The sequence below is a fragment of the Salmo salar genome, chromosome ssa02 (genome assembly GCF_905237065.1).
Source record: "Salmo salar chromosome ssa02, Ssal_v3.1, whole genome shotgun sequence".
NCBI classification, from domain to species: domain Eukaryota; kingdom Metazoa; phylum Chordata; class Actinopteri; order Salmoniformes; family Salmonidae; genus Salmo; species Salmo salar.
The window spans coordinates 29980070-30004053 of NC_059443.1; the positions used below are offsets into that span (position 1 = coordinate 29980070).

At 40.9% G+C, this 23984-nt stretch overlaps 1 protein-coding gene across 4 annotated transcripts in view; it reads right to left on the reverse strand.

The window, feature by feature from the left end:
- Positions 1-23984, reverse strand: part of LOC106579063 (oxidation resistance protein 1) — a 184917-nt gene that overhangs the window by 155283 nt on the left and 5650 nt on the right. The window contains exons 1-2 of one of the 4 annotated variants that reach the window (XM_014158615.2): positions 18257-18352; positions 7055-7142 (exon numbers count right to left, since the gene is read on the reverse strand). In XM_014158615.2, the coding sequence (XP_014014090.1) occupies positions 7055-7142; positions 18257-18260 (92 nt within the window). In that variant the 5' untranslated portion in view covers positions 18261-18352. Of the gene's footprint in view, positions 1-7054; positions 7143-18256; positions 18353-23984 lie in introns of those variants that run through there. The other 3 variants (XM_014158600.2, XM_014158561.2, XM_014158581.2) reach the window with 3 other exon arrangements.

Below are 23984 nucleotides of genomic sequence, written 5' to 3' on the forward strand. Positions count from 1 at the left end.
AGTTAGCAAAGCAGCACAAACACATTTTCTCACAGTCAACCCAGGTACATAAGGCACCAGTGGAAGACAACGTGAGACACGGTAAGGGCCAGTCAGTCCTTGTAGATAGTCTAAAGTGGTAGACAGACAACATGTGGTAGAGTGGTAGATAGACAACACTGTTCCATTAATAGCCTGGCAGATCAATGGAACACTTGAGTCAGTCCACACCTGCTGCTTCTGCTGTCCATCAATAAGCAGTAAGACCCACAACACATTACAGTATCTGATAGTACTTTCAGAGGAATTGATCACGGGGTTTTAGCCGACAAAGATACACTGCATGTCAGTGACGGTGAATGTGAGCACTTACCTGAATAGTTTTCTCTAGTTCATATTAATAATGGGGGAGGGGGGGGGGATCAACACGGTCAAATATCGGGATATTATTTTTGACGATGGCTGGCAAATCATTTTGACAATATCGCAACATTATTTTAAGTTAGACTCCAGTATTTTTCCTTCATAGCTTGTTCTCTCTTCTTTTTAAATCGGGAGCCAATGATATCGTACTGTGAGGTCCCTGGCAATTCCCAGCCCTAATTCAAAGGGCATATTATTTTACTGTAAGTCTATCCTTATATCCTAGTCTTGTGCACAGTGAGACAGTGAGAAGGACAGACTGCAACCGTACATCCTCTTTGCCCTCCTCAGGTTCTGAATTCTAAAATGGAATCTACAGCCCCAGAGATGATGTGTCCCATGACAAACGATACTGTCACCTAATAGGTCCCTTTCCTCTCTGAGTCAAACCCTTCCCTCATCACTTTCCCTCAGAGTTAGCGGTCCTCAGGCAGTACTAGTGCTGCTGTGAGCTGCTATGCTGCTGCCGCTGTTGCCAGGCTCAGGCACCACAAGAAGAGGGTTCAAATTAACGAATACAAACACCCCCAACATAAATCATCTCTGAATGACGAGGCTGGCTGACCTGCATCTCAATGATTTCATGTCTTTAATGGTCAAACTACATGTACTTTGTTGCCCAGATTCCCAAGGTCAGTGAGGACGCCTGGACCAGGCATCAGAGCAATCGGAGAAATTGGAGCTACCGCGGTGGTCTCTTCATCCAGCAGGCCTTGGCAGGGGGTTAAACATCCCCTCTGGTGATCCCAGGGGACCGTTCTCCTGTCCCCCACCTCTGCATAAATAACAAATTAAGTGCAAGGGGTTTGCGTGCGTGTTTGTGAGTGTGTGTATGTATTCATGTGTGGGTGGGGGGGATGTCAATGGTGAATCTGTTATTCTGTTTATTATATACCCTTTCTTATGGATTCCTTAACTAGGCGTTTTGATGTGACACATCCTAACTAGGCGTTTTGATGATGTGACACATCCTAACTAGGCGTTTTGATGATGTGACACATCCTAACTAGACGTTTTGATGATGTGACACATCCTAACTAGATGTTTTGATGATGTGACACATCCTAACTAGACGTTTTGATGATGTGACACATCCTAACTAGGCGTTTTGATGATGTGACACATCCTAACTAGACGTTTTGATGATGTGACACATCCTAACTAGACGTTTTGATGATGTGACACATCCTAACTAGACGTTTTGATGATGTGACACATCCTAACTAGGCGTTTTGATGATGTGACACATCCTAACTAGGCGTTTTGATGATGTGACACATCCTAACTAGGCGTTTTGATGATGTGACACATCCTAACTAGGCGTTTTGATGATGTGACACATCCTAACTAGACGTTTTGATGATGTGACACATCCTAACTAGGCGTTTTGATGATGTGACACATCCTAACTAGACGTTTTGATGATGTGACACATCAAGTAGGTTAATTTTCATCTTTGGCTGACGTATGTAGTCTGTAATGTCATGGCGAACAAAGTTGTCAAGGTCAAATAGAACATGTTAAATCATGTTCATTATCGAAGAAAGGGAATAAAGGAATACATTACTCTGTGAGTCATTGTTGTGAATGATAGAGACAAAATCAGGTACATCGATTCAGGAAGATCTTTTCCTCTATGCTGAATATCCATGGAACATCCCACCTGTAAAGGTGTCATTTATTCACACTCAGTGCCACTCAGTCAGTCAGTCCATATTAAAGCATCAAACATATTTAAACAGACCCCTAGGCTCAGTCTGTGTCTGTGTCCATCCACAAGTAATGAGTCCCACTCATATTGTTGTAGTAATTTCATTACAGCCCACACTGGAAGCAATTATAGCTCCAAGCTTGACAGCTTACCTCCAATGTACTCACATCCTACCATACCTCTGTCTGTACATTATGCCTTGAATCTATTCTATCGTGCCCAGAAACCTGCTCTTTTTACTCTCTGCTCCGAACGCACTAGACGACCAGTCCTGATAGCCTTTAGCCGTACCCTTATCCTACTCCTCCTCTGTTCCTCTGGTGATGTAGAGGTTAATCCAGGCCCTGCAGTGCCTAGCTCCACTCCTACTCCCCAGGTGCTCTCATTTGTTGACTTCCCATAGATTGGAAAGCTGCCGCGGCCATCCCCCTGTTCAAAGGGGGAGACACTCTAGACCCAAATGGCTGCAAACCTATATCTATCCTACCCTGCCTTTCTAAGGTCTTCGAAAGCCAAGTTAATAAACAGATTACCGACTATTTCGAATCCCACCGTACCTTCTCGCTATGCAATCTGGTTTCCGAGCTGGTCATGGGTGCACCTCAGCCACGCTCAAGGTCCTAAACGATATCATAATTGCCATCGATAAGAGGCATTACTGTGCAGCCGTATTCATCGACCTGGCTAAGGCTTTCGACTCTGTCAATCACAACATTCTTATTGGCAGACTCAACAGCCTTGGTTTCTCAAATGATTGCCTCGCCTGGTTCACCAACTACTTCTCTGATATAGTTCAGTGTGTCAAATCGGAGGGCCTGTTGTCCGGACCTCTGGCAGTCTCTATGGGGGTGCCACAGGGTTCAATTCTCAGGCCGACTCTCTTCTCTGTATACATCAATGATGTCGCTCTTGCTGCTGGTGATTCTTTGATCCACCTCTACGCAGACGACACCATTCTATGTACATCTGGCCCTTCTTTGGACACTGTTAACTAGCCTCCAGACAAGCTTCAATGCCATTCAACTCCAACTGCTCTTAAATACAAGTAAAACTAAATGCATGCTCTTCAACCGATCGCTGCCTGCACTCGCCCGCCCGTCCAGCATCACTACTCTGGACGGTTCTGATTTAGAATATGTGGACAACTACAAATACCTAGGTGTCACATTAGACATCTCCAATCCAAAATTAAATCTACAATCGGCTTCCTATTTCGCAACAAAGTATCCTTCACTCATGCTGCCAAACATACCCTCGTAAAACTGACCATCCTACCGATCATCGACTTTGGCGATGTCATTTACAAAATAGCCTCCAACACTCTACTCAACAAATTGGATGCAGTCTATCAGTGCCATCCGTTTTGTCACCAAAGCCCCATATACTATCCACCACTGCGACCTGTACGCTCTCCCTCGCTTCATACTCGTCGCCAAACCCACTGGCTCCAGGTCATCTACAAGTCTCTGCTAGGTAAAGCCCTGCCTTATCTCAGCTCACTGGTCACCATAGCAGCACCCACCCGTAGCACGCGCTCCAGCAGGTATATCTCACTGGTCACCTCCAAAGCCAATTCTTCTTTTGGTCGTCTTTCCTTCCAGCTGCCAATGACTGGAACGAACTGCAAAAATCACTAAAGCTCGAGACTCATATCTCCCTCACTAGCTTTAAGCACCAGCTGTCAGAGCTGCTCACAGATCACTGCACCTGTACATAGCCCATCTGTAAACAGCCCATCCAACTACCTCATCCCCATACTGTATTTATTTAGTTATTTATCTTTCTCCTTTGCACTGCAGTATCTCTACTTGCACATTCATCTTCTGCACATTCTACCAATCCAGTGTTTAATTGCTATATTGTAATTACTTCGCCACCATGGCCTATTTATTGCCTTACCGCCCTTATCCTATCTCATTTGCACATGCTGTAAATCGACTTTTTCTACTGTATTATTGATTGTATGTTTGTTTATTCCATGTGTAACTCTGTGTTCTTGTATGTGTCGAACTGCTTTGCTTTATCTTGGCCAGGTCGCAGTTGTAAATGAGAACTTGTTCTCAACTGGCCTACCTGGTTAAATAAAGGTGAAAGATTTTTAATATTTTTTTAAATGGCAGCATGATGGCTGAATAATGAGCTGAGGAGTGAAGGTGGTACTGGGGTTGGGTCCACTCGACTCTCCTCTCCTCACCGTCCGTTCGTCTCAGACTATTTTGGCATGTAAACACTGGCAAGCTTCATTAGAGGACCATATCCCCAGACAGAATACAGATAGAAATGACATCAACCTCAGAGAGAATTATAGGGACCTCTCTTTGTTCACCCCCGTTCCAGATTTATAGCTATAGCTTCGTTAGCGGAGGACTTTCGGGGCAAAGTTTTAATGAGTTGTATACAAAACTGTAATTCAGCTCTCCGCTCCATAAATGTTCCCTTGGATGAAAGATAAAATTTAACGGTGCTCAAGTTACCTTTTAATGAGAATGTATAAACACGACCGATTAAGCTGTGACTGGATTCTGAGGCTCTGGGCCCATCTAGGCCCATCTATAACAGTAAAACAGTCTATCTAGTATCGGAGGGAAGTTATAGTAAATGTAATGAAAGACAGACAGGGCTAATGTGTTTTCCCTTGGTAAGGGAAGGTTCTAGATTTATCATCCTCACCTCTGTTCCAGACTTCATTCCAATAAAATGCAAGGTAGCCTAAAGTACTATGTCAGACGTGAGACTGATTAAAGTTTAATGAAATACTTTAATTAAAGTCTCTGTGTGTATGCAGATGGACGCTTCAGTGACTGTGTGTGGCGGGGGGGGGCAAGGATGGAAAACCAATATAAAAAGATCCACAGTTGCAGCTCAGACTTTTAGACAGATAACCAGATTTCCACAGTCGTATTTTGTCTTAGCAGAAGAACTACACTTTGTCTCATATTCATCAAAATGGGAATGAGTTGGAGAATCTGAATTTTCAAGATGGGCTGCTATAAAATATTCACTTTCAGCACATCCATGTCATCTGTTCAGTTGATCCAGTCCCCCTGAAGACAGTGAGGTATCTTAGTTTTACCATACGATACTCAACCTGCTCATGATTATATGCATTTCATATGCATGACTAGAATCACGACAAACCTCTTCCCCCTGTGTGTTGACACCATGTATGTTATGCTGTCTACAAATCATAATAAACAGTATTGCGTCTTAATTTTAGCACAGCATTTGTCTCAGGGCGGGACAAAGAGGAATAAAACCCATTAATAAGCCACTCAGCCAAAACACAACCACCACAAGAGCAACAGAAACAACAACAATACAATTCCAACGTTTTAACGTTTGTTGGTATGAAATAGGTTCAAGGTGCTTATTAAAAATCTTGACTTGATTTACGTTGATAAAAAATGGTATTGTCACAACTACAGTAAGGTTCCACCCGAGGCTGACATACTCATACACATTCTGCTTTACGTAACAACAGGAAGCAGAAAAGGTACATTTCATACATTATGTAATTCAGGAAAAATCTATTTGATGACCAACATTGATTTGTTATTTGATGACCAACACAGGGCTGTTTGTTTTACATGTGACAGAGGCTGTTGGACATTAATGAAGCGGGCTTGTCAGTAAGTAGGGGAATGTGTTAGGTCTTGATGGGACCATTATTTACATCAGCTGGTATACATATGAAGAGTACAGTATGCCCAGGCTTGATTGTAAAGAAAGGGAGAGAGAGTGTCGCGTCTGACAGGTGTGTGCTGTGTCATTAGCATGATATGACAGGGGGTTCTGAGGAGCTGTGGCGAAGGGGACGATTCAATCAAGGAGAACTCGTCATCAATTGAGTCATCCACCTTGTAAATCATCTCACCTTCACTTGATTATATTATATTACAATATATTATGTTCATATACTGTATTATTATCAGGTCGCAATGCCGTTTTTATTTTAAAAAACGTAATAGAAAATCTTCTAATCTTCTATAAAGATAATTAAGGTAATTTTCAGGATGGTCCCTCCCACATGTTGTGAGGAAAATGGGTATCATTTCGCCCCCCAAACCAAAACGGTTGGGAGCTTAACATTTCAGTTTATTTCAGTTAATAAGGTACTTATCTTAAAAGCCCTCTATTAGCAAGTTGACGTTCTAGAAGCATTCAACACAATACAAAATTGTTTTCCCACCATGCATTTGACATGATGTGGGGATAATTTAGACAAAGCTCTTAGAAACCGTTTGAGGCAGAGAACTCCCATTGGTTTTCTTTGAACACTGATGTTAGGCAAGGTGCCTTTGACCATTATTTAATATATTTTTGTGAACTAGCTGTAACTTCCTGTTAGAACATGCACTGTTATGTGATTATTCAAGCTAGGCAGTTTGTTTAATTTTATTCTGGCATGAGAGTGTTTTTATACTTCTGAAAATATATGAGGGAGGAGTTCCAGTGGTGAATATTAATTATATTTCAGGATGTAATCCACAGGCAATTAGTTATCTCTTGTGTAATACTAATGCCTGGCTTCATTTCTTTACAGATGATGTCTGATTGTGTGTGTGTGTGTGTGTGTGTGTGTGTGTATGTGTGTGCGTGTGTCTCCATGTCTTACGGAAACAATAACATTATATTTGAAGAAGAATAACTAAAATAGAAACAAATAGAACTATGAATAAATTAGGAACCTTTGAACTGGCATTATTTGTGATTGAAAAGAGGCAAAATAAAGTTTGTATTGACCTTAACTCAAAAGTCTCCTCTCTCTCTAAAGTCAAATTCAGCTCCAAAACATGAGCAAAAATTCAAAAACAGCTGACATGAAATGTCAGTTTGTATCAGACAAAGCCATTTTAAAATGCCCTGAGATTTGTGACAGTCCCCCCCCCCCCCACCCCCACAATAGCACAAAATAGTTCAAATCTGTGACGTCATTCTGACCTTTTGGTGCTGAACATCTTGGCGATGTCTTGTTGCTGCTGTTCAGATGGTTGTTCTAGGTGAGAGGGTGAGCCTTCAGACTGTAGACCTGAGAGAGGGAGAGCGGAGGGGAAAGAGACAGACAGACAGACAGACAGACAGACAGACAGACAGACAGACAGACAGACAGACAGACAGACAGACAGACAGACAGACAGACAGACAGACAGACAGACAGACAGACAGACAGACAGACAGACAGACAGACAGACAGACAGACAGACAGACAGACAGACAGACAGACAGAGAGAAAGAACACAAACACACAGTGAGATTTTCAGCATGCCAGTGTCACCCAGGAGCTGTCAAGGTAGCATGGCTGAACACTCCCCCCAAACAACCCCAATTACCTGCCCTCAAACTGATAGAGGATGACTGACTAGGCAACTAGAGGGGCACAGTGCACAAAACACAGCTATGGTTTAAAAAACAACATTGTTATACAGGAGGTGCAGTATACCATGCCAACTTCAACAGGTCACTCTGTATTTACTATGCCTCGTCTGAACAGGTAAATTAATGAGTAATACAAAGTGGTGCACACAGATATCCATACATATTCTGCTGCTCCTGTGTGTTCCTCCCCTCCAGTATAATGTCTGGGACTTTAGCCTCCTGCCCTGTCATGCTCTGTAAAGGTTACCACAGTGGAGGAGACGATTCAATAATTAATGCAGACAGATCCATGTGGGGCTCACTTCTCAACTTCTCGTCTGTAATGAGAAGAGCGGGGGAGGAGGAGAGAAGAAGGGAGGGGACTGAGGCTGCCTGACTGATTGACTGACAGGGCCACTCAGCTCAGTTTAGCTCTAGGGTAGCGGGTTGATTTGGAATTCAGCCCAAGTGAAACTGCCACTCTTCAGCACCAAAGGATGATGTGAAACCAGTGTGGTTAGAGTATCTTTACATTAATAGTCGGATGCAGAAAGAATGAACCCCTCACACACACACACACGCACAATCATTCATACTCTACTCAATTATGTACTGTAATATATGCATTATGAATAAGAGCTCATGTAAATCATTAAGAACCGATAGTTTTGTAAAGCAGGGTCTCCCAAACTTGGTCCTGGGGCCCCCCCTGGGTCCACGTTTCGTTTTTTGCCGAGCACTACACACCTGATTCAAATATCCAACTCATCATGAAGCTTTGATTATTTGAATCAGCTGTGTAGTGCTGCGGCAGGACCGAGTTTGGAAAACCCTGGTATAAAGTACTGTTACATAGGAGACTTGGTATAAATTCAGCTCAGAGGATTAGGGATTATTCAGCTATTTCTGGGACATTGTTAAAAACCCCTGGCATTATCTCTGACAGCAGAGAGACCAAACAACTAGGTTAAAGGTCACATCCATCAGGCATCAGAGGGATATTATTGGCTATTATTAGGTTATGACATGGTCACCGCATGTTGATGATGATCATGAGGACTTTATTGTATTTGTTAGGAAATTATTGTTGCGTCATACAGCATCCAACACTGGATCAGGAGACCTGTTTGGTCGAAACACGAACATCTCTTAATGGGGAAATTCAAATTGGATTTTATTTATGAAAATAATCCTTAAATAAATCATGTTAAATATTGGACCCACTATATAGACGATTGCTTTATGATCTGGACGGGTTACGAAATTAAATTAAACAAATGTCTTAACTACATTAACTCTAGAATAGAATCCATTTCCTTCACTATAGAAAAGAACATTAACTCTATACATTTCTTAGACGTACTGTACTTGTTACAAAGAAGGGACAATCTCTAAGTACTACAGTTTACAGAAAACCTACAGATAAAACTACTATACTGACAGCTGATAGTTATCACCCTCTCCCCCTAAAAGGAGGTTTACCAGTAAGCCAACTTCATAGCCAGCGTCGCATCTGTGACACAGAGGAAGACTGTGATAGACAATTAAATTCTCTCCTTGAGCATTTCCGCTTGAGAGGAAAGCCCGAAACATGGCTTGATAAAGCTCAAAAACAAGTTAAATGTCACGTTGGTATGAATGATTCGGGAGAGAGGCGCAGGAATGCGTAATAGGGGTTATTGTGCAGCGCAACGACACTGGCCTCGAGGACGATCACAGGAACACAGTGCGGGTCGTTCAGGACCCGATGCAGCTGCCGAAGTTGCATCGTTGTCGGACGATGCAGTTGCAGCTGCCGAAGTTGCGGCGGCGCCGGACGGACCAGTCGCAGCGTCGTCGGACGGGCCATTCCATTAAGGGTCGATTATTCTGTCACGCTGGTATGAGTGATTCGGGAGACAGGCGCAGGAATGCATAATATATATATTTTTTTTCACCCAAATTACAACGGGCCATGTGAAGGCACGGGGACGAAGACCAAACAAACACGTATACAGCACACAGGGTGGAAACCCAAACAAAAGAGCGAGGAGTACCTCGAATAAATAACACAAGCGCACAATGATACCACACGGGACGAGACCCGTAATCATCTGCGCAATCCACAATGGCACAAAAGCCAAAACACACAGCACAGGTACTCACACAACCAACGGACATCGTAACAATAATCGACCGCCCAATGGAAACCAAAGGGCACATATATACAAATACAATCAGTGGGAATAGGGGCCAGGTGTGCGTAATGAAAGTTCCAGAGGGATCCGTGACATTAACAGCTTGAACAAAAGCCAGTTACTTAATAAATCCCAGCAAAAACAGATGGAACAGTTCTCTGTAAACTACACTGAACAAAAATATAAACGCAACATGTAAAGTGTTGGTCCCATGTTTCATTAGCTGAAATAAAATATACCAGAAATGTTTCATACACACAAAAAGCTTATTTCTCGCGAATTTTGTGCACAAATTTGTTTACATCCCTGTTAATGAGCATTTCTCCTTTGCCAAGATAATCCTTTCACCTGACAGGTGTTGCATATCAAGAAGCTGATTAAACAGCATGATTATTACACAACAAAATGCTACAGATGTCTTAAGTTTCGAGGGAGCGTGCTATTGGCATGCTGACTGCAGGAATGTCCACCAGAGCTATTGCCAGAGAATTTAATGTTAATTTCCCTACCATACGCTGCCTCCAACATCGATTCAGAGAATTTGGCAGTACGTCCAACTTGCCTCACAACCGCACACCACGTGTATGGCGTCATGTCAGCGAGCAGTTTGCTGATGTCAACGTTTTGAACAGAGTGCCCCATGGTGGTGGTGGGGTTATGTTATGGGCAGGCATAAGCTACGGACAGCGAACACAATTGCATTTTATCGATGGCAATTTGAATGCACAGAGATACTGTGACGAGATCCTGAGGCCCATTGTGAGGCCCATTTCTTTCAAGGTATCTGTGACCAACAGATGCATATCTGTTTTCCCAGTCATGTGAAAACCATAGATTAGGGCCGAATGAATGTATTTAAAATGATTGATTTCCTCATATGAACTGTAACTCAGTAAAACCTTTGAAATTGTTGCATGTTGCGTTTATATTTTTGTTCAGTATATATACTTACTTTCAATAATAGCCATAATGGCATCAAGTCTACTTTCAATAAACACTGGCATATACAGTGCATTTGGAAAGTTTTCAGACCCCTTGACTTTTTCCACATTTTATTACATTACAGCCTTATTCTAAAAATATCACATTCACATAAGTATTCATACCCTTTAACTCAGTACTTTGTTGAAGCACCTTTGGCAGCGATAACAGCCTTAAGTCTTCTTGGGTGTGACGCTACAAGCTTGGCAGACCTGTATTTGGGGAGTTTCTCCTATGCTTCTCTGCAGATCCTCTCAAGCTCTGTCAGGTTGTATGGGGAGTGTCGCTGCACAGCTATTTTCAGGTCTCTCCAGAGATGTTTGATCGGGTTGAAGTCCGGGCTCTGTCTGAGCCACTCAAGGAAATTCAGGGACATGCTCCGAAGCAACTCCTGCGTTGTCTTGGCTGTGTGCTGAGGGTCGTTGTCCTGTTGGAAGGTGAACCTTCGCCCCAGTCTGAGGTCCAGAGCAGGTTTTCATCAAGTATCACCCTGTACTTTGCTCCGTTCATCCTTCCCTCAATCCTGACTAGTCTCCCAGTTCCTGCCGCTGAAAAACATCCCAACAGTGAGGGAAAAAAGTATTTGATTCCCTGCTGATTTTGTACATTTGCCCACTGACAAAGAAATGATCAGTTTATAATTTTAATGGTAGGTTTATTTGAACAGTGAGCGACAGAATAACAACAAAAAAATCCAGAAAAACGCATGTCAAAAATGTTCTAAATTGATTTTTAATGAGGGAAATAAGTATTTGACCCCTCTGCAAAACATGACTTAGTACTTGGTGGCAAAACCCTTGTTGGCAATCACAGAGGTCAGACGTTTCTTGTAGTTGGCCACCAGGTTTGCACACATCTCAGGAGGGATTTTGTCCCACTCCTCTTTGCAGATCTTCTCCAACTCATTAAGGTTTCGACTCACTGTACCATGGTATCAACTGGTATCAACTCACTGTACCATGGAATCGGTACATCAAAAATCTATTTTGCAATCTATTTTGCAATCTGTATGACACAGTTGTCCACATCCTGGTCCTCAAGTGAAACTGGTATACTTTCCTATTTATGCTATTGTTATTCCTCCGCCAGTTTTGATCCTTTATATTGGGCAGACAGACCAGTTCCCTACCTCCTCCCGCTGCCACCTGCCTCATCCATTTTTGGGGTAATGCTGTAATCAATTGGTTGTACTCTTGGATTGAGCAGACCTTCCTGTACAATTCTGATAACTCCATGAAGGACATAAATGATATTGTAAATTGGAACGGTAGAGTTAAGAACAAAATACCCTTTTCAAACATCTTTCCCATAAATACAGGTATTTTATCACCCAGCACACTTGAGTTCAGCTATAATATTTGTTGTACTTTTTGTTCTACCTTTTCAGAGGGGTGAAATTGAAATTGTAGCCAGCTCTGCAATGCTTGTTTGAAAAAGATTGATACTTTAAAAAAAGTATCATTTTCAATTAATTGAAAATGAGACATAGCAATCTCCAAAGGCTAAAAGGCTAAAAGGCCATTTTTAAACAATGGATGGGCTTTCTTAGTAATCTACTTGAGAACAATTTAGGTTTAAAGTAAAACTTTTGAATAATTGAAGCTTTTAGAGAGAGGTTTAGTGCTTTTATATTTAATAATCTCAACCCACCCAATTCATATTCATTATATAGATAGGCACGTTTTATTTTGTCTGGTTTAGCGTCCCAGATAAATCAAAATATTTTTTGCTCATATGATTTGAAAAATGAATCCTTAAGAGTAGGCTGCACCATAAGTAAGTGAGTAAACTGAGATATGACTAAGGAGTTAATCAGGACAATTTTTCCATAAATAATCAGGTATTTACCTCTCCATGATTGCAGGATGTTGTCTATTTTTAGAAGTTTTCTATTGAAATTCAGTGTGGAGAGCTTTTTTATATATTTGGTGATATGAATACCAAGTATGTCTACTTCACCATCAGCCCATTTTATAGGTAAACTGCAGGGTAATGTAAAAGTTGTATTTTTTAAAGATCCAATACGTAATATTGTACACTTATCATAATTAGGTTTTAGTCCAGAGAGTACAGAAAAGTTATCTAGATCTTCAATGAGACATTGCAGGGATCTAGCTTGCGGACTTAATATAAAACTTAAGTCATCGGCATACATGAAAACCTTTTCTTTTTAAGCCTTGGATTTCTAATCCTCTAATGTTGTTATTGGAACTGATTTTAATAGCTAGCATTTAGATGGCCATAACGAATAGATATGGTGACAGCGGACACCTTTGTTTAACTCCTCTTGACAATTTAAAACTCTCTAGAAGTAGCCATTATTTACTATTTTACACCTGGGGTTGCTATACATTATTTTAACCCATTTTATAAGAGAATTATCGAAATTTAAAAATCCAGTCATTTATAAATAAAATCCAGTCTTACTTTATCAAATGCCTCTTCAAAATCTGCTATAAATACCAGGCTTGGCTTCTTAGATGTTTCATGATGTTCTATTGTTTCTAGTAGTTGTCGTATATTATCTCCAATGTATCGCCCATGTAAAAAACCTGTCTGATCAGGATGAACCAAACCTGGTAAAACCCTTTTAATTCTGAGTGTTATGCATTTCGCTAGTATTTTTGCATCACAACATTGAAGTGTAAGGGGCCTCCAGATTTTTAGATAGACTGGGTCTTTATATTTGCCATCTGGATCTTTTTTTAATAATGGAGAAATCAGACCTTCCTGCTGAGTACCTGACAGACTACCATTTCTATAGCAGTAGTTAAAACAATCTAACAATGGAGCTTTTAGTATATCAAAAAAGGCTTGATATACCTCTACCGGTATGCCATCAAGCCCTGGGGTTTTTCTAGACTGAAAGGATTTAATAGCCTCAAAATATTCTTCCTCTGTAATTTGGCCTTCGCACTGATCTCTCTGTACATTTCTTAATTTTTCATTTTTTATATTATTTTTACATGATTAAATCCTTTCAGTCTGGAAAAACCCCAGGGCTTGATGGCATACCGGTAGAGGTATAGACAGAAAGACTCAGGCTCTGGCACACACAAGTGGGCACACACTCACACACTAATAGAGGTCACATTAGCTTGGCAGGAAACACAAGGTGACTATGGAAATTCTGTAAATTACTGCAGACAGAGTAAACACCCTTTCCATCATTTTTTACTCCTATATTTACCTTTTCTTAATAGTTGTACTGTAGATGTATGAAGGCTGTTATTTCCCCAGGGCTTCTTGTTTCCCTCTCCTTCTTGTTTCCCTCGTGTGTGTGTGTGTGTGTGTGTGTGTGTGTGTGTGTGTGTGTGTGTGTGTGTGTGTGTGTGTGTGTGTGTGTGTGTCAACAACTGGATGTCAGAATAACTCGATTCGGCAAAAACACCTCAGACTGGAGCCAGGAGACAATCAACCAACAACTGTCTATACAGGCAATGGGATATAAGACATTTACATAATTCAACATATTATATAACATTAAATAATATATTTATCACACTAGAGAGAAGCAGACCAATACATCAATTGTAGTGACCTTAGAGTTTATCAATGTATCTGTTCTATTACTCCGATGATCTAAAATAAGGGCAATTCCACAGTAACAGAGTAACACTGAGGCTCCGATTTCTCACTTTCAAATGTATGTCAAACCAAAACCAATGATAACAAAGTTAAACAAACCATACAACTCTATGCACAAGGACTACATTGAACAATTTCCACTGACCATAAAACATGTTTTACTTGAGGAACAGTGGAGATGCAGTTTGGTAACAGAATGACAGATTGTTGAAAAGTTGTTTTGTTCTGTATAGTATGATGTTGTTCACACTGGTTGAACCATTAGTTTTGTTCTGTATAGTATGATGTTGTTCACACTGGTTGAACCATTAGCACATTGATGCTCTAGCTAGTATTTGAAGCATATTTCCATATGAGCCTGATAAATAGCTGTACTGACATTAAACCATAGTACAGCACAATAATCTACTTCACATAACACACCATAATAATAAAAAAACACACCATAATACTAGTAATATAATACACTCTGTATATGTATCCAATGACACCTCCTATAATAATCAGTCTAGGGCAGTGGTCACCAACCTTTTCTAAGTCAAGATCACTTTCCCAATCAAAAAGCAAGCTGAGTACGTCTTTTCATAAAACATTACTGTGAAATGGGATTAACACAATGTTAAACATTGTGAAATAGTGTTAATGCAAGTCACATTGCTCTAAAATAATCGTAAAACTAGCAAAGCCCCAACAGTTTGCTTTTTGGCTTCTTTTATGTCATAAAAAATGTAAATTCATGTGTGGCTGCAGCACCCAGTCATCCATCCTTCTGGAAGAAGATGGAAAAGAAAGAGAGTGAGGAGCTCCATCATGAGTCCAGTACATCAAGAGAGTATTATTCTACTATTAATCAATCACTACTATCATTTGGTAGACAGTAATGGAGTTCATCGGTTCCTCTCTGTCCTCACCTTTGCGCCGCTGCACACCGCTCTCTCTCTCCTCTGACTTCCAACTTTCTGGCCAATGTTAGCTAGCTAGCTTGCTAGATACAGGCTCGAGACTTTTTTCATCACTGTCCCAGAATCATCCCGAAGTGCAGTTTAAACCGTCCCACACTGAAGATGAACTGTCCCAAATTAAAATATGTATTACATTTTTTGGGGGGGGAGATGCCAACATGGGTCTACTCATAGGTGATCTAAAAGGCTAATAAGACTAGCCTACTACTGGAATCGATAAATGGGGCTGTCAACTGAGGCAGAAATAGATGTATTTGCATACGCTAAATGTGAATAAATAATTAGCCTACATGTAAAAGTGTAGCCTAGGCTATATGCATATTGGCTACAAACTCTCATGTCCACGCCGATGCTGACTGACATGAGGGAGGCATCAGAAATTGTAGCCAAACTTTAATGAGACTTTTAATTTGGCCTAGATCAGTGGAGGCTGTTGAGGGGAGGACAGCTCATAATAGTGGCTGGAATGGCGTAGAATGGAGTGAATGGAATGGTATCAAACATTTGAAAATTATAGCCGTTCTCCCCTCAGCAGCCTCCACTGGCCTAGATAAGCCAGTCATTTTGACAATTATAATGTAGGATAATTAACATGAACTTCTAAAGGCTTGAATCTCTTGACATACTCTAGGCATGGTTTGTTCAGATCAAATGGTCACAAGAGCAGAGAGAAAGGCCAGTGACTGTAGCGCACTGCACACATCATCCACCTTGCAAGGCAGTCAGCATTTTGAAACTATTTAACCATAAACTTAACTGTTTAAAACCTGGAGGTTTTATTTCATCTTAGGAGGCATGTCTTGCCAAAATCAGACCATATGTTGAGGGAATTATTTTATTAACACTTTATTGTGTCATTGAAACCAGCATTTTCTATTGTTCTATTGGTTTTCATATCAACTTTCTTTCATTGTCTAGAAGGCAAAGACACAATCCTAGTCATATTAGCAACCCATGCTAGTTGTTGCATCTTTAGATTTCCCCTCACTACATTTCTAACAGATATTTTCATCTATGTCACATGAAACCGCTCGCATGTGCGGTGCATTTTTTAGAACAGTGTGTTCCCACTAATTGTCACGGCCTGACCATAGAAAGCTGTTATTTTCTATGGTAGAGTAGGTCAGGGCGTGACAGGGGGTTTTCTAGTTTAGATTTTCTATGTTGTTATGTTCTAGTTTTGTATATCTATGTTGGGTTTTGTTTAGGATGATCTCCAATTAGAAAGCTCCTTGTTGTCTCTAATTGGAGATCATACTTAAGTAGGTGTTTTTCCCACCTGGGTTTGTGGGAGATTGTCTTTGAGTTAGTGTATGTTTTACCTCTGCGTCATGGTTTGTTGTTTTGTTATTCAGTTTATTTATATGTATTGCATAGTTTCACAGTGAAAATAAAATGTGGAACGACACACACGCTGCACTTTGGTCCGCTCCTTCCTACGACAACCGTGACACTAATTGCATTTTGGAACATTTGCGCACAGCCTACTGCTGTGCGCCTAAATGAATATTGGATCAATCGTTCCAGAACTGTACCAGAGTCTGTTTGAACCGTCCCAGACATATTTTTTTTTTTAGTCCCGGGACAACGGGACGCCCTTAATTTCGAGCCCTGACTACATACCCAGAGAGAAAGCACATTGTTCAACCCTCGCTCCCTCTCTCTGAAACTGTCCGATGATTATTTCTCAGTTTCTTTCCCTTGCTGTGTTGGCTCTAGTAATGATTGGTAGGACTGGGTGCAGTCAGGATACAATGAACGAGGAAAACAAGAATGAGCGAGAAGTAAGTAGCTAGCTAGTGCTAGTTAATTAGTTTGTTGTTCTCACATCACTTGTCATGACTGCCTGCAGCAGCACTCTCTCAACACACCCAATGACTGTGCTCAACACACACTCCTTCAGCCATCCCCCTCCCTCCCTCCACTCACTGACTCCCTCACTGACTCACTCACTGACTCACTCACTGACTCAGCAACAGCCTGCCTCACTGCCTAATAGTCAGCAGCAGCAGGTCACAGTGAAATTAATTTATATATTTTTAAAGAGAAATGCCATGGCGTCCGCAGTGCAATTTATAAGTAGCCCAAAATCTCACAGCCCGCAACCAATACATTTTCACCCACGACATAGTTTTCAAAGTAGCCCAATTTCACGGGAAAACGACAGACATGGCAACCCTGGCACGGGTTCGCTTCATGCTGTTACAGTGTGGTAGCCAGGGGTTCAAAACAGTGGAGAAGTTGAGCCTCACGCTTCAACACTCTTAAGAGTCTACCTTTAACCTAATAAAAACAGTTCTGTAGGAATGAGGTTTGTGCAGCCTTATACATTATCACAGCATATTGGCTATGTTTGGCCTGCCAATATTGTTATTCTCAGACCATATTATATAAAACACTTGAGATTTGATAACAAAATAAAGCAGTTGCTGTATCACTTGCGAGGCACAGCTGAGCATAAATTGAAATAATTTGCTTTTTTATTTTACTGGACTGATGGTACCAGCATCTGATAGTAAGTCTCAGCGGAGGGAGGGAGAGAGCAGCAGTAGAGATCTGTATATAATGATGAGATGCTCAAGTCTCCACCCTAACAATGGGAGTTGTTGTCCCAAAGGTGGGAAGGCAAGCGACAAGCTTAGGTCCAAAATAAGCCCATAGAAACGCATTGGGCTTATTTTGAACAGATTTGGCGAGAGTGAAACCTCTCGCGTCGCCTCTTCCTCACTGGCAGCAGAGGGTCCACCTCTCACAGTCCCTGCTCTCTCCTTTCCTCTGGTGAGACTGACCAGAGAGAGGGGACACTGTCCTCCACCTGATGGCTAAACTTGAGTCGCACCGCATCTTTTCTGCCTTATGCACAAATGTATTTTGTTAAATGACCAGAAAAAGTTAAATATTCCTCGATATTAAAATAGACGTGATGAGCTGCTAATAAAAAAAACGGAGAGCTATCAAAACACTTGGCTACTCATTTATTGCAGCTGCAGTGAGAGTGGAAGTAGGGAGAAGAGCGTTTTATGTTTTTAAAAGTGTTGAATAAAAATAGTGTTGACATAAAAACATAAACATGAACTCACTCATAAAAACAGAAGCTCTTTGATGTATTCTTTGACAGTCTCTCTCTGGTCATGGTCTCAAAAGTTGCCGATTGGCCAGCACAGCAGGCTCTCTTGATGTAGCCACAGCTCTTCTGGTCCACCGAGTAGGTGGAGTTTATCCCTTCAGACAAATTCAATTGTTAAAAATGGGAACACTTTGCCTACCCAGCATGCGCAGGGCTTCTGAATCAAGTGCACTTCCGACAACCGCGCAAGACAAATAAATACAAATGAATAGGAGGACAAGGCTTGTCACCGTGTCAGCGTGCATTGCGCCCGGCCCGCCACAGGGGTCGCCAGAGCACGATGGGACAAGAACATCCCTGCCGGGCCAAACCCTCCCCTAACCCGGACGACGCTGGGCCAACTGTGCCCCGCCCCATGGGTCTCCCGGTCGCGGCCGGCTGCAACAGAGGCTGGACTCGAACCAGAATCTCTAGTGGCACAGCTAGCACTGCCTCAGACCACGGCTCCACTAGGGAGGCCTGCTTCCTATGACTGTTTATTGCCAAGTCACTATAATAAGGTTGAAAAATATGTGAGGTCATAAATGTTACTTGAATTACCCCTTCAAATGAAACACATACAGTATAAAACTACAGGCTTGAGTCATTTAATAGGTTATAAACTACTATTTCAACGCAATCCAATAATGATGTACTGAATTGTGAACCTGTAAAGACACATTGTAAGCATTTACATAACGGCTCTGCTAATCTGGATCATAATACAGGAGTTTTATAGCAATATGAATATGTCTGCCAAAAGTGGACTTATGTGGACATTTAGCTAGACTCAAAAGCAACAGCAATATAACATGATCTTTCAAAACACCAAACTATAAGGCAAATTCTTTAAGAATGAAGACACATGAAACTGTATTTGAATAAACCTGACATGTGTTTTTAGGAGAAACAAAAGATGGCAAAGCGATGACAAAATCCTCATTGGGGTCACACAGTGAGCAAAATGAAGGATTTGAAAGCATACTGTGCTAGAAAGCAGAATGATGCATCTTTGAATGCTACAAGGTTGATAGGCCATTCAAAAACAACATTCTCTATTATTCATCCTCTACGAGCACACAGTGTTGTTTTATTGGTGCTAAGTTAATTCATGTTATCCCCGTGAGTGTTATGTTCAGACCAAAGCAACGTCCTTGAGAATGGTTGATGGGTCCTATTCTGAAGGAGACATGACAGCAGCGTCAATGACTGAGCCTACGGTGTTATGAAAAACTATTGTGGGACGCAGTAGGCCTATGTTATAAAAGCTACTTTTGTCTCTTTAGGTTTAGAAGAAAAGCTGCGACACATAACTGTGCCATTAACAACAGTTGTACAAAACACACAAAATATGATAATGAATTCACATATTAAAGGGAAATTCCACCTCTTTTCAACCTCATACTCATCATCTCATAGCCATACCAGTGTCTACATAATATTATGTGAAAATGGCGTGTTTCTACGATCTGTGGTTAAAAAGATAAGAAAGAATAGTCTTAAAATATCCTTCCCTAAGGTATCATCGAGTAGGATTTTTTTATTTTGAAACTGTGATTTTCAAAACTTGCAACGAGTTTCTAGCCAGAAACTTTTTTCTTGCTCCCCCGCGTTACCATGAATCTCACAGTGTTTAAAATCACTGTTTATTTTAATGTTTTAACTTTTGATGATGTCATCAGGTAGAACATTTTTACTTCATATTTGTTACTACAAAACATAGAAATGTGCCGTTTTCACATGTGGACAACAGTGGAGGCTCCTCTGAGGAGGAAGGGGAGGACCATCCTCCTCAGTGAATTTCATAAAACTAAAAAGGATAAAACATTTAAAAAGTTGTCCTTTTTAGAAAATAAATTACTAAATATATTCACGCCACCAAATAATTTATTAACCTGTTAGGGCTAGGGGGCAGTATTGACACGGCCGGATAAAAAACGTACCCGATTTAATCTGGTTACTACTCCTGCCCAGTAACTAGAATATGCATATAATTATTGGCTTTGGATAGAAAACACCCTAAAGTTTCTAAAACTGTTTCAATGGTGTCTGTGAGTATAACAGAACTCATATGGCAGGCAAAAACCTGAGAAGATTCCAAACAGGAAGCGCCCTCTCTGACAAGTTGTTGTTCATCTTGGCTCTTTTTATTGAAGACTGAGGATCTTTGCCGTAACGTGACATTTCCTACGGCTCCCATAGGCTCTCAGAACCCGGGAAAAAGCTGAATGATATCGAGGCAGCCTCTGGCTGAAACACATTATCGCGTTTGGATAGTGGCTGGTCAGAGTACTCTGAGACTCACGCTCGTGCACGAGGGCACGAGATGTATTTATTTTCTCTCTCTTTGTACGTATACAGGCTTTCCCGGTCGGAATAGTATCGCTTTTTTACGAGAAAAATGGCATAAAAATTGACTTTAAACAGCGGTTGAAATGCTTCGAAGTACGGTAATGGAATATTTAGAATTTTTTTTGTCACGAAATGCGCCATGCTCGCCACCCTTATTTACCCTTTCGGATAGTGTCTTGAACGCACGAACAAAACGCCGCTGTTTGGATATAACAATGGATTATTTGGGACCAAACCAACATTTGTTATTGAAGTAGCAGACCTGGGAGTGCATTCTGACGAAGAACACCAAAGGTAATCAAACTTTTCTAATAGTAAATCGGAGTTTGGTGAAGGCTAAACTTGCTGGGTGTCTAAATAGCTAGCCCTGTGATGCCGGGCTATCTACTGAGAATATTGCAAAATGTGCTTTCACTGAAAAGCTATTTTAAAATCGGACATATCGAGTGCATAGAGGAGTTCTGTATCTATAATTCTTAAAATAATTGTTATGTTTTTTGTGAAAGTTTATCGTGAGTAATTTAGTAAATTCACCGGCAGTGTTCGGTGGGAATGCTAGTCACATGCTAGTCACATGCTAATGTAAAAAGCTGGTTTTTGATATAAATATGAACTTGATTGAACAAAACATGCATGTATTGTATAACATAATGTCCTAGGGTTGTCATCTGATGAAGATCATCAAAGGTTAGTGCTGCATTTAGCTGTGGTTTGGGTTTATGTGACATTATATGCTAGCTTGAAAAATGGGTGTCTGATTATTTCTGGCTGGGTACTCTGCTGACATAATCTAATGTTTTGCTTTCGTTGTAAAGCCTTTTTGAAATCGGACAGTGTGGTTAGATTAACAAGAGTCTTGTCTTTAAAATGGTGTAAAATAGTCATATATTGAAAAATTGAAGTTTTTGCATTTTTGAGGTATTTGAATAACGCGCCACGGGATTACACTGGCTGTTGAGTAGGTGGGACGCAAGCATCCCACCTAGCCCATAGAGGTTAAAACACACTGTTTTGCAATGAAGGTCCACAGTAGCCTCAACAGCACTCTGTAGGGTAGCGCCATGGTGTAGCCAGAGAACAGCTAGCTTCTGTCCTCCTCCGGGTACATTGACTTCAATACAAAACCTAAACCTAGGAGGCTCATGGTTCTCAACCCCTTCCATGGACTTACACAGTAATTATGACAACTTCCAGAGGACGTCCTCCAACCTATCAGAGCTCTTGCAGCATGAACTGACATGATGTCCACCCAATCAAAGGATCATAGAATTAATCTAGTACTGAAAGCATAAACTACAGCTAAGACTGCAATGCACAAAATGTGGTGAGTTGTTGACTCAAATTGAGAGAAAGACAATAGTTGAACAGTTTTTAACAAATTAATTTCTTCAAAAATTAAGGACACGCAAGCAAGATAGATTTGGTCATTGTTTTTCACTTTCAGTTTACATTAGCTAGCTGGCTATGACTATTCAACACAACACTGGAACCCTTCCAAGTCAGGGTAAGCTTTTGGTTTTACTAATTTATTGCCACTTGGGCCCACCGGTGTAACTGCTAAACTGCTTACTGACTATACACTGTAACGTTACTGCATGATTGTAGCAGGTTCACTAATGTGTTAGTTCTATTAGCTATGTTGACTATGATGTTACTTTTTCTAATATGATGATAACAATGCAGTCTGTGTGAAGAAGTTATGATATGGTTTGGCTTGGAAAGTGTTTTTTGCCTGATCTTATACAGTTGATGTGTTGGGCATTGATGTCCACAAACATAGGGAAAAGGTGAGAGGAGAGCACATAGATGCGAGAAGGAATACAACGTGGCTGCTATGAAAGTGAACTGTGTTTACGTGTGATAAGCGGTGTATTCATTCCGCCAATTCTGTTGAAAAACGTTTCTTAATTAAACGAAAGAAAGCGGAACAAAGATAAACATACCCGAATTTGTCCAATAGAAACTCTAATTTGCAACTGTTGGACTAATGAATATACCCTTGACCTGTGTGCACCGACATTGTAAACTTTAATTCATAGGCTAGGTTGTAGCAACCTCATGATAGGTATAGGGACAATTCTAGTATAATGTAGTAGCCTAAACCTATCGATGTTACATTGAACTGGGTGAATGGAATATAAATGACAGTCATCCAATATGCTGTAATAGAAATAAGACCAAGCTCATGACAATAAAAATTGTTCTCCCACATCATAAACGGCACCGACCGCCACTGGGGAACACTGGGATGGACTGGAGATAGTGAATGAGGTTGGAAAGTGATGACATTCTCCATTGAGCTTGCTTTTTAGTCCAGGACTGGGCTTAATGTGTGTCCAGGAAACCACCCCTTAAAGATCAACAGCAAAAAACATTCAAGAATGATTTTAAGAATGTGATAGTGCCATTTGTAAATTCCACTAAACAACCCCACAGACAGACAATGTTTTGCATGTCAGCAGTCCAGTTTTCAAGATATAGGATTTTCAAGGAGCAAAGTGTCACTTTGATGTGACAAGTGACACTTTGATTCTTGAAAGTTCAATACCTTGAAAACTTGACTGCTGGCATGTAAAACATTATGGGACTGCATAAACAGTGGACTAATGAAAAAAATACACAAATATTGTTTTTGAGTGGATTATTTCTTTAAACACAGCAGGGTCAGACAGACACATGACCACTACAGTATATCTATTACCAGTCCTTGGGGCTCTGATAACGACATGGTTGTTTTTAATTAATTATTCAACTCCTGTCTTTGACCTAGAGTAGGTCTGGATGGGACAGACACCAACAACACAGGCCTACTAGGAGGGCCTTCTCAAGTCATTTCTGCTATTTCAGTCGACTAGTTGTCTGTATCTATGGTTACTTTAAATGCATGGTTTATACTCTCTTTCTATGTCTAATGTCATATCACTGACTGATGTCCCTGCAGGTTCACAGTTCAGCAAATGTTTTCTTCTTTATTAAAAAATGTATACAAGTTATTCCAATTGTTTATTGATAATGTGGAACTTTCTACTGTACTGTATGTAGATTCAGAGTTCAGATATCTGGTAAGGACAAAGCCAATCATTGGAGTTCAGATCTCTGGTAGGGACAAAGCCAATCATTGGAGTTCAGATCTCTAGACACAGCCAATCATTGGAGTTCAGATCTGTAACTAGGGACACAACCTCAGCTGTAGACATAGAGCATCAGTAGCTCCTGGCAAGGTGGTAGGACACTGTCAAGGCAAGTTAGAGACATCAACTCAGTACAGGCTGACTCATTATACAAAATGATATTAAACTGACAGGGACAAACGCTCATGGGGCCTCCTTCCATCAAATTCATTGTTTGAT